At 50.0% G+C, this 17500-nt stretch overlaps 1 protein-coding gene across 3 annotated transcripts in view; it reads right to left on the bottom strand.

Annotated features, from left to right (window-relative positions):
- MVB12B (multivesicular body subunit 12B) overlaps positions 1-17500 on the bottom strand; it is a 465376-nt gene that overhangs the window by 57795 nt on the left and 390081 nt on the right. For all 3 annotated transcript variants that reach the window (XM_078646102.1, XM_078646101.1, XM_078646103.1), the window contains one exon: positions 4051-4110. In XM_078646102.1, the coding sequence (XP_078502228.1) occupies positions 4051-4110 (60 nt within the window). The remainder of the gene's footprint in view (positions 1-4050; positions 4111-17500) is intronic.

The following is a 17500-nucleotide window of genomic DNA, read 5'->3' as shown; positions in this document are numbered from 1 at the left end:
TCAGCCGCCTTGACTACTGCAATGCTCTATACACTGGAATCCCCACTGAGCTCCTCAGAAGACTCCAGACCATACAGAACGCTGCAGCCAGATTCATCCTGGACCTCCCCAAACAGACTCACACCTCTCCTTACCTCCGAAGCTTACACTGGATCCCTATCCAGAAAAGATGCCAGTTCAAGATGCTTAGCTCGCCTACAAAGCTCTCCACGACGAAGGACCATCCTATAGCAACCACTGGCTGAACTTCGTTCTACCCTCAAGACCTCCTATATCACCCACTGGCTGAACTTTCATCTACCTCAAGACACTTGCCCTCACTCACGTCCCCGCATTCATCGCTGCCGCAAAGGGGTCACTACTTCTCCTACATTGCCACCAAGACCTGGAATGACCTTCTCTCTGGAAGCCACCCTCCCTAGCGGACTTCAGAAAACGTCTCTGGATTTTCGATGCAGACGCAGCAACATCAGCAACCTCAGCGCCCAGATACCTCTAGGAGTGATAGCGTTGTGCTATATGAATACTAATTTTTTGTCTTACTTCTCACAGACTGTCATTGAGGTCGTACTACTCACTAGCACAAACATGACTTGTTCTGTCCCTCATGAAGCTCCCAGGAAGTAGTGTCACAGTTCTCCACCGGATATCCTGTCTGGCACCAGGATCAGGTGGCTTTTATGGTACATCCTTCCTGAGACACAAGTTCATGATTTAAGGAAAGGCTGCCATGTTGTGTACTGAGGCTGTGGCTGCTCTCAAACCTGGCCGCCCCCCGCCCCCCGCCCCCAGTAGCTTTCAGCGTTCTTACTCACCGTCATTCAGCACGTGTCAGGTCCGCTCTGTGAGGACAGGGAGCCCGCGTTGTGATCGGAAGCTCCTATGCAGCGAAGGCAGGCCCGCGACAATACAGGGGAGTCTGCCCTGCACGGCATCTCAGAGACTCGGGAGCAATCACGACTGGGCTAGGGGGCACTGGCTTTGTCAGGTCGATCTCATTGTTATAGTTCTGCCCCGGGTCATGGGGCTTTTAAAAATAGGGTTCCATAACTGCAATGTTGCACCGGGAGCAGACCTAGACAGGTGTATGCACCCGCATCTAGAAGCTGCTCCCTGTCACTCAGAACCAGCTCCCTGTCACCTAGAACATGCTTCCTGTCCCCTGGAACCGGCTCCCTACTACCTACAACCTAATCGCATCTAGAACCTGCTCCCTATCCCCTAGAACCTGCTCCCTACTACCTACTCTCATCTAGAGCCTGTTCCCTCTCACTCAGAACCCGCTCCGTTACCTAGAACCTGCTCCCTGTCCCCTAGAACCTACGTTCTACTCATCTAGAACCTGATCCCTGTCACTCAGGACCCGCTCCCTGTCACGTAGAACCTGCTACTCCCTGTCCCATAGAACCTGCTCCATACTACCTACAACCTATTCTCATCTAGAACCTGCTGCCTATCACCTAGAACCTGCTCCCTACTACCTACTCTCATCTAGAACCTGTTCCCTCTCACTCAGAACCCGCTCCGTTACCTAGAACCTGCTCCCTGTCCCCTAGAACCTACGTTCTACTCATCTAGAACCTGATCCCTGTCACTCAGGACCCGCTCCCTGTCACGTAGAACCTGCTACTCCCTGTCCCATAGAACCTGCTCCATACTACCTACAACCTATTCTCATCTAGAACCTGCTCCCGATCACCTAGAACCTGCTCCCTACTACCTACTCTCATCTAGAACCTGTTCCCTCTCACTCGGAACCCGCTCCGTTACCTAGAACCTGCTCCCTGTCCCCTAGAACCTACGTTCTACTAATCTAGAACCTGATCCCTGTCACTCAGGACCCGCTCCCTGTCACTTAGAACCTGCTACTCCCTGTCCCATAGAACCTGCTCCATACTACCTACAACCTATTCTCATCTAGAACCTGCTCCCTATCACCTAGAACCTGAATCCTATTACCTACTACCAACTCTCATCTAGAACCGGCTCTGTATCACCTAGAACCTGCTACCTACTACATACTCTCATCTAGAACATGCTCTCTATCACCTAGAACCGACTTTCTATTGCCTACCCTGCCTAATCTCATCTAGAACCTCATCCCTAGCACCTAGAACCTACTCTCCATCACCTAGAACCTGCTTCCAATCACTTACAGCCTGCTCACAACCTGCTCCCTAGCACCCAGACCCTGCTCTCTCTGGAGTGCTCATTTAGTATCACTTTTGCTTGTCCAGGGCACCAGATCCGAGCGTGGCTAAATGTGAAATGATCAGCTCATGCTTCAGTTTCCTTCTGTGTTCTTTGATCTCAGCTCATACACTCAGCTTGTGCCGGGTTGTGCTACACACATGTTTTCCTTTCCTTATTTCCTGCCGTGCCACCACGGTATTGTTCGCACTGACCAAGGCCGGCTTTAGCGCTGGCGGCACCCGGTGCGACAATCATATGTGACGCCCCCCGCCCCATGACCGCCAACTCCGATTCTCTCACTACCACCGGGCAAAAGTGCTCCTCATCCCTCCAATCATGTTATTGCTAAACACAGCACCCCCACCTGGGTCAGGGTCCCCTCCACAGGTCAGAGCCCGGTGCTGCCGCACCAGTCGCACTGCCCTAAAGCTGGCCCTGGCACTGATTGAACTCTGGTGGTCGGTATTGAGAAGCGTCACTGAAGTTACACCTTCAGCACAAAAGAACTCTCCTGATCACTCCAACTGACCGAGGCAGAGAAGGGTATAAATGCATGAATGATGCTCACCACAGCCCTACCGTACCTCGTGGCGCTACATACAACACTACTAATGCCTTCACTGCCAGCATCAGTGACCGGTGGTCACTCATGCACATGACGGGGAGCTAGAAATGGAACAATGATGATATAAACCTGGGTCCAGTTCATATTGTCCCTGCTGCTTCCCTCAAACAATGTAAAGAACAAGGTTTACATTGGATTGAGAACTATCCTATCAGAGCCAGTGGCGGCTGCCGTATAGCTGCAGAGTGTGCGTGGGGGGTGTAGGAGAATAATAAATAATAACAAAACATGCCTGTCGACGCCGGCCGCCTCAGTGCTCTTCTCCGGCTCTCCTCCCGGCAGTCAACGGGGCACAGGCTCCCCACCCAATCCCGGCGCAGCTCTCATGCTATACCTCACATGAGAGCAGCGCCAGGATTGGTTTAAGTGGCCTGGTTTGCCGCTCAGACAGTAATTGGGAGTCTATGCTGTTTCTCAAACGCACCTGTGAAACACAGCTGGGTTGGAGAAACCTAAGTGCGCATGTGTGTTTGGCCGTCCTGGCCAAAGACAGCCGTCAAAACACTTTACAGTGCCCATCACTCCTCCCCCGGCCATGGTCCAGCCCTGCCCCGTCCTACAAGGACATTGTGTCAGTGGAAAGTAAAATGATAATATTGTTTTATCTTTTTATTTTTCGCTGACTGACTGACAAGTGGGGCGGCGCTCCTCCGCCATTACAGAGGAGCCGCCTCTGACAGAGCACCAGCAAAACTCGGGAATGTACAGTCTAAAACCAGGGTCTGCTTCTCGCTTCAGAGTCCACCGCGACAAGGCCTTTCTATTCCACGAGGTTATCTTACGCCTAAACTCCACTGCGGCAGAAAAACTCATTTTTATCCAACTAAGGACATAAGTTACCTCTCCTTACCTTGAGGTGCACTTGTGCGAATGAGGCACAGCCGCAACAATGAGGCGCAAGTCTGGGGAATGGGGTCTCCACGCCAGGTTCTCTCCGCACCAGTATCCCGCCCTATGGACCCCACATAAAAACAACCACAGCAGCACCGACTGCTCAGACCTAAGTGTATCTACAAGCACTGGCTTTAAGGACACCTGTCCGACTACTGCAGTCTCGCACAGGGACCACCCACCAATGCTGCGCTGCAAGCCAGCGCCTAGAACTCTATTAGGCACCTTACCCGATATCAGTAAGAATCCCTCTGTTGAAAGCGTGTACGCATGGTTTAACTCAGTGCATTGTCAGAAACTCATACAAAAACTGTGAAGAGATAGACGACAGCTCGACTCACCTCCTTTTCGATGTCTGCCAAAGATTTGATTGGAATCCCCAGTAGATCGACCTGCTGCAGCTGTGGACCAGAAACATCAGGGAGTTATGTAAATGTGGCAGCTAGCTTAGCGCAAAAGCATGAAGACTCAAACAATCGTGTATTATATGCGTGAGGGCTGCGGATGATGCTGAGCCAATGTCCTAGGGCTATGGGCCACCTCACACGGGTCCCTCTTTAAGGCAGTCTGGTACCACACACCAATCACTAGGCTGAAAACTGCTCTCAGCTTTGGTTCACAATGTCTTGGTTTTTCGGTGCTTTAGGTACACAAGAAGAAACACATCAAGTTTTATCTTAGTTCAATAGTCAGAGTTATTATCAACTACAAGTCACCTTTTATAGTTTTGTGGGATGAGTGTCACTTTGCCCTGATGAAATCAGAACATACTTTATACCACCGTCCTAATGAGAAGATCTCTTGGCGATATCAGAGCAAACTTTACTCTCTTTTCTTATGGTGTAAGTCTGTGTGCTATATCTGACCACACTTAATTCTGTTGTCCTGTTGAGAAGATCTCTTGGCGATATCAGAGCACGCTTTATCTTGTTTTTGTACAAGGCCGGTCTGGGTGCTATATCTAACCACACCTTATTCCATCGTCCTGTTGAGAAGATCTCTTCATGATATTAGAGGGTACTTTATTCTCTATTCTTACGGCATAGGCCTGTGTGCTCTATCTAACCACATTTTATTCCGTCGCCCTTCTGAGTAGATCTCTTGATGATATCAGAGGGCACTTTATTCTCTTTTCTTGCGGCATAGGTCTGTGCGCTCTATCTAATCACACTTTATTCAGTCGCCCTTGTGAGTGATCTCTTGCTGATATGAGAGCACTTTATTTGTTTTCTTATGACGTAGGCCTGTGTGCTATATCTAACAGTACTTAATTCCATCGCCTTTCTGAGAAAATGTCTTGGTGATATCAGAGGGCGTTTTATTCTGCTTTTTCACGGCGTAGGCCAGTGTGTTATATTTAAGACTTCTGGTTTTCCGTTTTGACTGACTTTACAGATAAATACAGACAGACAATAACATGTTTCATGTCTGTATTTATTTTTAAAAGCGGAAAAATACTGAAAATGGCGCTTCTTGCGAGAGACTCTCCATGTTGTATTTTAAAAATTCAAGGCAAAAGTGGAGTAGATAGATAGCATTGAGAGTTAAAACCCAGTATAAGATGTCCTTAAATACAGGCGTAGGTTAACATATTTTTGTGATACAAAACTAATATGTACCTGTGAGTGTAGTCTTTTGTTATATGTGGCTGCTTAATTTGATGAAACATGAAGACACCCATGTATGAGTGCACATCCAAGAGTTAAAACCTGGAAATATACAATTTTACAGCTCCATTTATGCTCAAAACACAAAATAAATATGGATAAATACAAATAAGATGGCAAAAAAATAAATAAGGATAAATACAGACAGAAAGGTTTTTAAAAAAAAATACCATATAACCGGGAACCCAAGTTATATCTGACTGCATGATTCAATTCAATTCAAAAAGCGCTGCGAGGCCTCCGGGTGGTTATGCGCTATACAAGTGTAATTTTTCATTTCATTTCATTTCATTTCCATTTCATTTCAATCATATTATGATGGTCTGTGTGTTATAGCTGAAGTCGGTTTATGCCACTGTCCTGTTGGTCTCTGGGGGTTACCAGACCCCTGTTTATCATATTTCACTATGGTGCTTTAAAACAATCAAAAGTCTCAAAAAATTCTTTGATTTTATTCCACTCTCTGCGAGGAAGACAGTGGCAGTAGCCCTTATCCTGTCAAGACTAGACTACTGCAACAGCCTACGAGGTGGAGAAAATACACGTACTCAAGAGACTTCAAGTAGTACAGCATGCAGTAGCTCGTCTAGTGCTAAAACTATCCGCTTCGGCAGCCCTTAAAACCCTTCACTGGCTGCCCATGCACAAGAGAATCTTATTCAAGGTACTTCTAATCCCCTTCAGAGCATCCACGAACCTGGGGGCTCCATATCTCTCAGCCAGGTTTACCCCCTACACCATGGCCAGGACACTCAGATGCTCATCTGCAAATCTTCTCAAGCCCCCTTTCTTTAGGTGCCAAATAAAAGGAGGAAAATCCGTAGCAGCGTTGGGAACCAGAGCCTGGAACCTTATGCCCATACACTTAGGATTGATGAAAGCAGAAGCCCAGTTTAGAAAGGCCTTGAAGACTTGGCTCTTTGGATCCTCGGATGAACTGTGCTCATCTCTCATATAATTGCTATACCTGCCTACCTTACCTTTCTTCCGCATAGCACCAGGATGCTCCTTTCGGAGTGATAGTCGCGCTTTATAAATGTTCAAATCAATCAATAAGTTGTGAATGATACTAAACCACAGTTTACTCTCTTTTACTGCTGCATAGGCAACACGTTACTACTATTCCACAGCACAGCTCTACGGATGATATCAGATACACTTTATGCCTATTTTAATCTATGATCAGTTAGTGATCACAGATCTCCCTTTATTTCATGTTCCTAGGGTCTGCGGGTGAATTAACCATTATTTGCTTTTCCCACTGGTTTGATCCATGACCGATATCAGATCTCAGTTTGTTTACGTTTCCTACCCAGCCCATACGTGGCTTTACAAATCATTTGATTCTATTTTCCTTCTTGTTATATCAGTGGGCAACACACCATCTTGCTTTATTCCACTTTCCTGTGGCACATCAGACACAACTGGTCAATTTTCTTGCTGGTTAGATCTTTGGAGGATCTCAGATGTCATTTCCTTGCATTCACCAGCAATGCCAGTCGATGGCTGATATCGGTCTATTTCTTTCGATTGTTTTGTGAGTGATGTCAGACGGTCCTTTCGTCTACCTTTAAAATGAAATCCTGTCGATTGTATCAGATCTCAATTTATTCTCTTTCAATGGCCGGATATTGAAGTGGACAACACAGTGTATTCCTATTCAGTGGATCCAGCCCAGAATGGCACAATAATATACATGTATTCTAGTTCAATGGGTGACGACTGTTGGTGTTCTTGGATCACACTTTATTTCACTGGCTCAGGTTCAGGGCTGTGGGTGTTCTCGGATCACAATTTATTTCACAGGCTGAGGCTCAGGGCTGTGGGTGTTCTTGGATCACACTTTATTTCACAGGCTGCAGCTCAGGGCTGTGGGTGTTCTCGGATCACACTTTATTTCACAGGCTGAGGCTCAGGTCTGTGGGGGTTCCTATATCACACTTTATTTCACAGGCTGCAGCTCAGGGCTGTGGGTGTTCCTAGATCTCACTTTATTTCACAGGCTGCAGCTCAGGGCTGTGGGTGTTCTCGGATCACACTTTATTTCACTGGCTGAGGCTCAGGGCTTTGGGTGTTGTTGGATCACACTTTATTTCACGGGCTGAAGCTCAGGGCTGTGGGTGTTCTCGGATCACACTTTATTTCACGGGCTGAAGCTCAGGGCTGTGGGTGTTCTCGGATCACACTTTATTTCACTGGCTGAGGCTCAGGGCTTTGGGTGTTGTTGGATCACACTTTATTTCACGGGCTGAAGCTCAGGGCTGTGGGTGTTCTCGGATCACACTTTATTTCACGGGCTGAAGCTCAGGGCTGTAGGTGTTCTTGGATCACACTTTATTTCACTGGCTGAAGCTCAGGGCTGTGCGTGTTCTCGGATCACACTTTATTTCACGGGCTGAAGCTCAGGGCTGTGGGTGTTCTTGGATCACACTTTATTTCACTGGCTGAGGCTCAGGGCTGTGGGTGTTCTCGGATCACACTTTATTTCAGGGGCTGAGGCTTAGGGCTGTGGGTGTTCTCGGATCACACTTTATTTCACTGGCTGAGGCTCAGGGCTGTGGGTGTTCTCGGATCACACTTTATTTCATTGGCTGAGGCTCAGGGCTGTGGGTGTTCTTGGATCACACTTTATTTCACGGGCTGAGGCTCAGGGCTGTGGGTGTTCTTGGATCACACTTTATTTCACGGGCTGAGGCTCAGGGCTGTGGGTGTTCTCGGATCACACTTTACTTCACTGGCTGAGGCTCAGGGCTGTTGGTGTTCTTGGATCACACTTTATTTCACTGGCTGCGGCTCAGGGCTGTTGGTGTTCTTGGATCACACTTTACTTCACTGGCTGAGGCTCAGGGCTGTGGGTGTTCTCTTATCACACTTTATTTCACTGGCTGAAGCTCAGGGCTGTTGGTGTTATTGGATCACACTTTATTTCACTGGCTGAGGCTCAGGGCTGTTGGTGTTATTGGATCACACTTTATTTCACGGGCTGAAGCTCAGGGCTGTGGGTGTTCTTGGATCATACTTTATTTCACTGGCTGCAGCTCAGAGCTGTGGGTGATCTCGGATCACACTTTATTTCACTGGCTGAGGCTCAGGGCTGTTGGTGTTCTTGTATCACACTTTATTTCAGGGGCTGAGGCTTAGGGCTGTGGGTGTTTTCGGATCACACTTTATTTCAGGGGCTGAGGGTTAGGGCTGTGGGTGTTCTCGGATCACACTTTATTTCAGGGGCTGAGGCTTAGGGCTGTGGGTGTTCTCGGATCATACTTTATTTCAGGGGCTGAGGCTCAGGGCTGTAGGTGTTCTTGGATGACACTTTCTTTCACGGGCTGAAGCTCAGGGCTGTGGGTGTTCTTGGATCACACTTTAGCATTGAGCTTGCAGCGAGTTGTAACTGTGCAGTGTTGTGAACGCTCTGTGACCGCAGCTTGATTAAAGTGCTAGCGCTAATCTGGCTGTGCTTGCTGGTATAGTTAGTTAAGTTTCGTTTTTGGCTCCACCACCATCTTGTGTGTTGTCCTTTCCCCTGACACGCCTCCCCGAGACCGCCTCCCAGCTGCCCCCCCACGCTCCGCCCCCTCCTCCATCCATTTATGGCCAATGCCCCCACGCGCAGCGTCCACGCGCTACGGCCGCGCCGAAGGTGCGCCAAAGGTAAGCCCGTCTACGCCCGTCCGCGCCTGGACCGCGCCCAGCGCCAGACCCCCTGCCCCTCGCACTGCCCTTCCCTCCCGCATTACCTACGATGCCGCCACCCTCCTAGCCCTTAACCCCGGTCGCGCCCCCAAATGCGTCCATGCCGCTCCTGGACACACCCATGGACCTTTCTCTTGCTACTCCTGCAAATTCAGCGGCTCCGACAACATCTCCGCCACGACCACAACACAGATTCCTGACCCCACCCACCTACGGTGCATCCTCCTCAACACCCGCTCGGTCCACAGACACGCCATTGACCTATGGAATCTACTAGACACCACCTCTCCAGACGTCGCCTTCCTAACTGAAACATGGATGAACGCTTCCTCCGCCCCAGACATCACCATTGCCATCCTTGAAGACTATAAGATCACACGCAAGGACCGCACCGACCACACAGGAGGAGGAATCGCTATCGTCCATAAGAAATCCATCCGCATCTCAACCAGCTCTGACGCCAACCTCGCTAACTCCGAACACCTTCACTTCCTGATCCACATCGACCCCAAGACCACTCTCAGAGGCACCCTCCTCTACAGACCACCAGGACCCCGCGCTAAATTCAGTGAAGACATCACGGACTTCATCACTCGACACGCGCTTCCCTCCAAAGACTACATCCTTCTGGGAGACCTAAATTTTCACCTTGAAAAGATCAACGACCGCAACACCGCCACCCTCTTAGACAACCTCGCCAACCTCGGTCTTAAACAACTAGTCACTTCCCCCACCCACATCGCAGGTCACACACTCGACCCCATCTTCACCTCCAGCAATCACGTCTCCTTCAGCCACACTTCGGATCTCCTCTGGACTGACCACAGCTGCATTCACTTCACCTACAACAAGCCGAAACCCATCAACCACCTCCAACCAACTCTGCAGAGAAACTGGAACAAAATCACCACGGACCAGATCTCCACATCACTCCTTCTAAACACTCCAGCCCACTCTTCTAACGCAAACGAAGCCGCCGCCAACCTCACCCTATGGCTATCCAACACCGCCAACATCCTAGCACCACTGAAAAAACGTCAAAGCAAACCTGGCAGCAAGAAGGCCTCATGGTTCAACGATGATCTTAAGAAGTCCAAGAAACTCTGCCGCTCCCTTGAAAAAGCTTGGAAAAAAGACCCAACCACCAGCACCAAGGACGCCTTCAAAAACGCCACCCGCACTCACCACCAACTTATCCGAAAGGCCAAGAAAACAGCATTCAAGGATCGACTTGACAACAACGCCCACAACAGCAAGGAACTTTTCAACATCGTCAAGGAATTTACCAATCCCTCAGCTAACTCCAACGACATCACCCCCTCCCAAGCCCTCTGCAACTCCCTAGCCTCATTCTTCCACAACAAGATTGCAGACATCCACAACAGCTTCGACAACCAACCCGGAGACCAACCCACCTGACCATTTGCTGAACATTCTCCCCCCATGAACACCCTTAACAACTGGAACCCAATCTCCACTGAGGACACAATCCGCCTGATGAATTCCATCCACTCAGGATCCCCCACAGACCCATGTCCTCACCACATCTTCAACAAAGCAGACTCCGTCATAGCACCGCACCTCCGAGACGTCATCAACTGCTCCTTCAACTCCGCCACCTTCCCGGAAGATTGGAAACACGCTGAACTCACCGCCCTTCTGAAAAAACCCACAGCGGACCCCACCGAACTCAAAAATTACCGCCCCATCTCACTCCTTCCTTTCCCGGCCAAAGTCATCGAGAAAGCGGTCAACAACCAGCTCGCCGCCTTCCTCGAAGCCAACAAATCCCTCGACTCCTCACAATCTGGCTTCCGAGCAAAACATAGCACTGAGACCGCCCTCATCGCAGCAACAGACGACATTCGAACTTTGCTGGACAATGGAGACACAGTCGCCCTCATCCTCCTCGACCTCTCTGCAGCATTCGACACGGTCTGCCACAGCACCCTTTTACAACGCCTCAATAACATCGGAATCCAAGGAAAAGCACTTGAATGGATCACCTCGTTCCTCTCCGGAAGAACCCAGAGAGTCCGCCTCCCACCATTCAAGTCCAAGGCCACTGAAGTCATCTGTGGCGTACCACAAGGATCCTCACTCAGCCCCACCCTCTTCAACGTATACATGAGCCCCCTCGCGGCCATCGCCCGCCAACACAACCTCAACATCATCTCTTACGCGGATGACACTCAACTAATCCTTTCTCTCACCAATGACCCCAGCACCGCCAAAACTAACCTACACGAAGGAATGAAAGAAGTTGCCGAATGGATGAAACAAAGCCGCCTGAAACTGAACTCAGACAAAACAGAAGTCCTCATCTTAGGGACATCCCCCTCTGCATGGGACGACTCCTGGTGGCCGGAAGCCCTCGGAAAAGCACCCATCCCGACAGACCAAGCACGGAACCTAGGCGTCATCCTGGATTCTTCACTCTCAATGAACAGACAAGTCAGCGCCGTATCCTCTTCCTGCTTCAACATCCTTCGCATGCTCAGAAAAACATTTCGCTGGATCCCCACCGAAACAAGGAAAACAGTCACCCATGCCCTGGTCACGAGCCGACTGGACTACGGAAACACCCTCTACGCGGGAACTACCGCTAAACTCCAGAAGAAACTCCAACGAATCCAAAACGCCTCAGCCAGGATCATACTAGACATCCCACGCAACGAACACATCTCTGGTCACCTTAAAGACCTCCACTGGCTACCGGTCAATAAGAGGATCACTTTCCGACTGCTAACCCACGCACACAAATCACTCTACGACATCGGACCAGAATGCCTCAACTCATGACTGTCCTTCTACACCCCCTCCCGCCAACTACGTTCCTCCAACCAAGCTCTCGCCACTATACCTCGCATCAACAAGACCACCATGGGAGGCAGATCCTTCTCATACCTGGCTGCCAAAACATGGAACTCACTCCCCGCTTACCTTCGCCTTACCCAGAACCACCTAGCTTTCAGAAAGCAACTTAAAACGTGGATATTTGACAAGTAATCCTCCTCCCCTGTCTAAGCGCCTTGAGACCCTCTGGGTAGGTAGTGCGCTATACAAATTCTCTGACTTGACTTGACTTGACTTTATTTCAGGGGCTGAGGCTTAGGGCTGTGGGTGTTCTCGGATGACACTTTATTTCAGGGGCTGAGGTTCAGGGCTGTGGGTGTTCTCGGATCACACTATTTCACTGGCTGCGACTCAGGGCTGTGGGTGTTCTTGGATCACACTTTATTTCACTGGCTGCGGCTTAGGGCTGTGGGTGATCTCGGATCACACTTTATTTCATTGGTTGCAACACAGGCCTGAGGGTGTTCTCGGATCACAGTTTATTTCATGGGCTGCAGCTCAGAACTATGGGTATTCTTGGATCACACTTTATTTCACTGGCTTAGGCTCAGGTTCAGGGCTGTGGGTATTTTGGGATCACACTTTATTTCACGGGCTGCAGCTCAGGGCTGTGGGTGCTCTCGGATCACACTTTCTTTCACAGGCTGAGGCTCAGGGCTGTGGGTGTTCTTGGATCATACTTTATTTCACTGGCTGAGGCTCAGGGTTGTGGGTGTTCTTGGATCACACTTTATTTCACGGGCTGCGGCTTAGGGCTGTGGGTGATCTCGGATCACACTTTATTTCATTGGTTGCAACACAGGCCTGAGGGTGTTCTCGGATCACAGTTTATTTCATGGGCTGCAGCTCAGAACTATGGGTATTCTTGGATCACACTTTATTTCACTGGCTTAGGCTCAGGTTCAGGGCTGTGGGTATTTTGGGATCACACTTTATTTCACGGGCTGAAGCTCAGGGCTGTGGGTGATCTCGGATCACACTTTATTTCACTGGCTGAGGCTCAGGGCTTTGGTGTTCTTGGATCACACTTTATTTCACGGGCTGAAGCTCAGGGCTGTGGGTGTTCTTGGATCATAATTTATTTCACTGGCTGATGCTCAGGGCTGTGGGTGTTCTTGGATCACACTTTATTTCACGGGCTGAAGCTTAGGGCTGTTGGTGTTCTTGGATCACACTTTATTTCACGGGCTGAAGCTCAGGGCTGTGGGTGTTCTTGGATCACACTTTATTTCACGGGCTGCAGCTCAGGGCTGTGGGTGTTCTCGGATCACACTTTATTTCACTGGCTGAGGCTCAGGGCCGTGGGTGTTCTCGGATCACACTTTATTTCACTGGCTGCAGCTCAGGGCTGTGGGTTTTCTCGGATCACACTTTATTTCACTGGCTGAGGCTCAGGGCGGTGGGTGTTCCTTGATCACACTTTATTTCACTGGCTGAGGCTCAGGGCTGTGGGAGTTCTCGGATCACACTTTTTTTTATTGGCTGAGGCTCAGGGCTGTGGGTGTTCTCGGATCACACTTTATTTCACGGGCTGAAGCTCAGGGCTGTGCGTGTTCTTGGATCACACTTTATTTCACGGGCTGAAGCTCAGGGCTGTGGGTGTTCTTGGATCACACTTTATTTCACTGGCTGAGGCTCAGGGCTGTGGGTGTTCTTGGATCACACTTTATTTCACGGGCTGTGGCTCTGGCCCGTGGGTGTTCTCGGATCACACTTTATTTCACGGGCTGCAGCTCAGGGCTATGGGTGTTTTTGGATCACACTTTATTTCATAGGCTGCAGCTCAGGGCTGTGGGTTTTCTCGGATCACACTTTATTTCACTGGCTGAGGCTCAGGGCTGTGGGAGTTCTCGGATCACACTTTTTTTTATTGGCTGAGGCTCAGGGCGGTGGGTGTTCCTTGATCACACTTTATTTCACGGGCTGAAGCTCAGGGCTGTGCGTGTTCTTGGATCACACTTTATTTCACGGGCTGAAGCTCAGGGCTGTGCGTGTTCTTGGATCACACTTTATTTCACTGGCTGAGGCTCAGGGCTGTTGATGTTCTTGGATCACACTTTATTTCACGGGCTGAAGCTTAGGGCTGTGGGTGTTCTCGGATCACACTTTATTTCAGGGGCTGAGGTTCAGGGCTGTGTGTGTTCTCGGATCACACTATTTCACTGGCTGCGGCTCAGGGCTGTGGGTGTTCTTGGATCACACTTTATTTCACTGGCTGCGGCTTAGGGCTGTGGGTGATCTCGGATCACACTTTATTTTATTGGTTGCAACACAGGCCTGAGGGTGTTCTCGGATCACAGTTTATTTCATGGGCTGCAGCTCAGAACTATGGGTATTCTTGGATCACACTTTATTTCACTGGCTTAGGCTCAGGTTCAGGGCTGTGGGTATTTTGGGATCACACTTTATTTCACGGGCTGCAGCTCAGGGCTGTGGGTGCTCTCGGATCACACTTTCTTTCACAGGCTGAGGCTCAGGGATGTGGGTGTTCTCGGATCGCACTTTATTTCACTGGCTGCAGCTCAGAGCTGTGGGTGATCTCGGATCACACCTTATTTCACGGGCTGAAGCTCAGGGCTGTGCGTGTTCTTGGATCACACTTGATTACACGGGCTGAAGCTCAGGGCTGTGGGTGTTCTTGGATCACACTTTATTTCACAGGCTGCAGCTCAGGGCTGTGGGTGTTCTTGGGTCACACTTTATTTCACAGGCTGAAGCTCAGGGCTATGGGTGTTCTCGTATTACACTTTATTTCATTGTCTGAGGCTCAGGGCTGTGGGTGTTCTCTTATCACACTTTATTTCACAGGCTGCAGCTCAGGGCTGTGGGTGTTCTTGGATCACACTTTATTTCACTGGCTGAGGCTCAGGGCTGTGGGTGTTCTCGTATCAAACTTTATTTCACTGGCTGAGGCTCAGGGCTGTGGGTGTTCTCGTATCACACTTTATTTCATTGGCTGAGGCTCAGGGCTGTGGGTGTTCTCTTATCACACTTTATTTCACTGGCTGAGGCTGTGGGTGTTCTCGTATCACACTTTATTTCATTGGCTGAGGCTCAGGGCTGTGGGTGTTCTCTTATCATACTTTATTTCACTGGCTGAGGCTGTGGGTGTTCTCGTATCACACTTTTTTTTATTGGCTGAGGCTCAGGGCAGTGGGTGTTCTCGGATCACACTTTATTTCACGGGCTGAAGCTCAGGGCTGTGGGTGTTCTCGGATCACACTTTCTTTCACGGGCTGCGGCTCAGGGCTGTGGGTGTTCTCGGATCACACTTTATTTCACTGGCTGCAGCTCAGGGCTGTGGGGGTTCTTGGATCACACTTTATTTCACGGGCTGAAGCTCAGGGCTGTGCGTGTTCTTGGATCACACTTTATTTCACGGGCTGAAGCTCAGGGCTGTGCGTGTTCTTGGATCACACTTTATTTCACGGGCTGAGGCTCAGGGCTGTTGGTGTTATCAGATCACACTTTATTTCATTGGCTGAGGCTCAGGGCTGTGGGTGTTCTCGGATCACACTTTATTTCATTGGCTGAGGCTCAGGGCTGTGGGTGTTCTCGTATTACACTTTATTTCACTGGCTGAGGCTCAGGGCTGTGGGTGTTCTCGGATCACACTTTATTTCATTGGCTGAGGCTCAGGGCTGTGGGTGTTCTCGTATTACACTTTATTTCACTGGCTGAGACTCAGGGCTGTGGGTGTTCTCGGATCACACTTTATTTCACTGGCTGAGACTCAGGGCTGTGGGTGTTCTCGTATCACACTTTATTTCACTGGCTGCGGCTCAGGGCTGTGGGTGTGTTCGGATCACACTTTTTTTTATTGGCTGAGGCTCAGGGCTGTGGGTGTTCTCGGATCACACTTTATTTCACGGGCTGAAGCTCAGGGCTGTGGGTGTTCTTGGATCACACTTTATTTCACTGGCTGAGGCTCAGGGCTGTTGGTGTTATTGGATCACACTTTATTTCACTGGCTGCAGCTCAGGGCTGTGGGTGTTCTCAGATCACACTTTATTTCACGGGCTGAAGCTCAGGGCTGTGGGTGTTCTTGGATCACACTTTATTTCACTGGCTGAGGCTCAGGGCTGTGGGTGTTCTCGGATCACACTTTCTTTCACGGGCTGAAGCTCAGGGCTGTGCGTGTTCTTGGATCACACTTTATTTCACGGGCTGAAGCTCAGGGCTGTGGGTGTTCTCGGATCACACTTTCTTTCACGGGCTGCGGCTCAGGGCTGTGGGTGTTCTCGGATCACACTTTATTTCACTGGCTGCAGCTCAGGGCTGTGGGTGTTCTCGGATCACACTTTGTTTCATGGGCTGCGGCTCTGGGCTGTGGGTGATCTCGGCTCACACTTTATTTCATTGGCTGCAGCTCAGGGCCGTGGGTGCTCTCGGATCACACTTCATTTCACTGGCTGCAGCTCAGGGCTGTGGGTGTTCTCGAGTCACACTTTATTTCACAGGCTGCAGCTCAGGGCTGTGGATGTTCTCGGATCACACTATTTCACTGGCTGAGGCTCAGGGCTGTGGGTGTTCTCGGATCACACTTTATTTCACTGGCTGAGGCTCAGGGCTGTGGGTGTTCTCAGATCACACTTTATTTCACTGGCTTAGGCTCAGGTTCAGAGCTGTTGGTGTTCTTGGATCACACTTTATTTCAGTGGCTGAGGTTCAGGGCTGTGGGTGTTCTCGGATCACACTTTATTTCACTGGCTGAAGCGCAGGGCTGTGGGTGTTCTTGGATCACACTTTATTTCACTGGCTGAGGCTCAGGGCTGTGGGTGTTCTCGGATCACACTTTATTTCACTGGCTGAGGCTCAGGGCTGTGGGTGTTCTCGGATCACACTTTATTTCACTGGCTAAGGCTCCGGTTCAGGGCTGTTGGTGTTCTCGGATCACACTTTATTTCATTGGCTGCAGCTCAGGGCCGTGGGTGCTCTCGGATCACACTTCATTTCACTGGCTGAGGCTCAGGGCTGTGGGTGTTCTCGGATCACACTTTATTTCACTGGCTGAGGCGCAGGGCTGTGGGTGTTCTCAGATCACACTTTATTTCACTGGCTTAAGCTCAGGTTCAGGGCTGTGGGTGTTCTTGGATCACACTTTATTTCATTGGCTGCAGCTCAGGGCCGTGGGTGTTCTCGGATCACACTTTATTTCACGGGCTGAAGCTCAGGGCTGTGGGTGTTCTTGGATCACACTTTATTTCACTGGCTGAGGCTCAGGGCTGTGGGTGTTCTCGGGTCACACTTTATTTCACTGGCTGCGGCTCAGAACTGGGGTGTTCTCAGGTCAAACTTTATTTCACTGCATAGCTCAAGGAAGTGGGTGCTATTGGAAGACACTGATCCACTGTCTGCAGGTGATATCAGATCACACATTATTCGACTCACTGCAGCACAGCCCTGAGGGAGTTACCCCTCCACCCCCAGGCTGTGGTATAGTACTGCGGGTTATCCCACTGACTCCGGCTGAGGACGGTGGGTGTTATCAGATGACTGACTGCAGTTTAGAGCTTAGGACAGATGTCCTTAGTGTTTCCAGATCAGACTCTATTCCCCTCGCTGAGGCACAGCG

Source organism: Lissotriton helveticus, chromosome 5_1 (assembly GCF_964261635.1).
Source record: "Lissotriton helveticus chromosome 5_1, aLisHel1.1, whole genome shotgun sequence".
NCBI classification, from domain to species: Eukaryota; Metazoa; Chordata; class Amphibia; order Caudata; family Salamandridae; genus Lissotriton; species Lissotriton helveticus.
The sequence above is the reverse complement of the archived record's forward strand: the minus strand, read 5'-3'. Positions and strand labels throughout refer to the sequence as shown.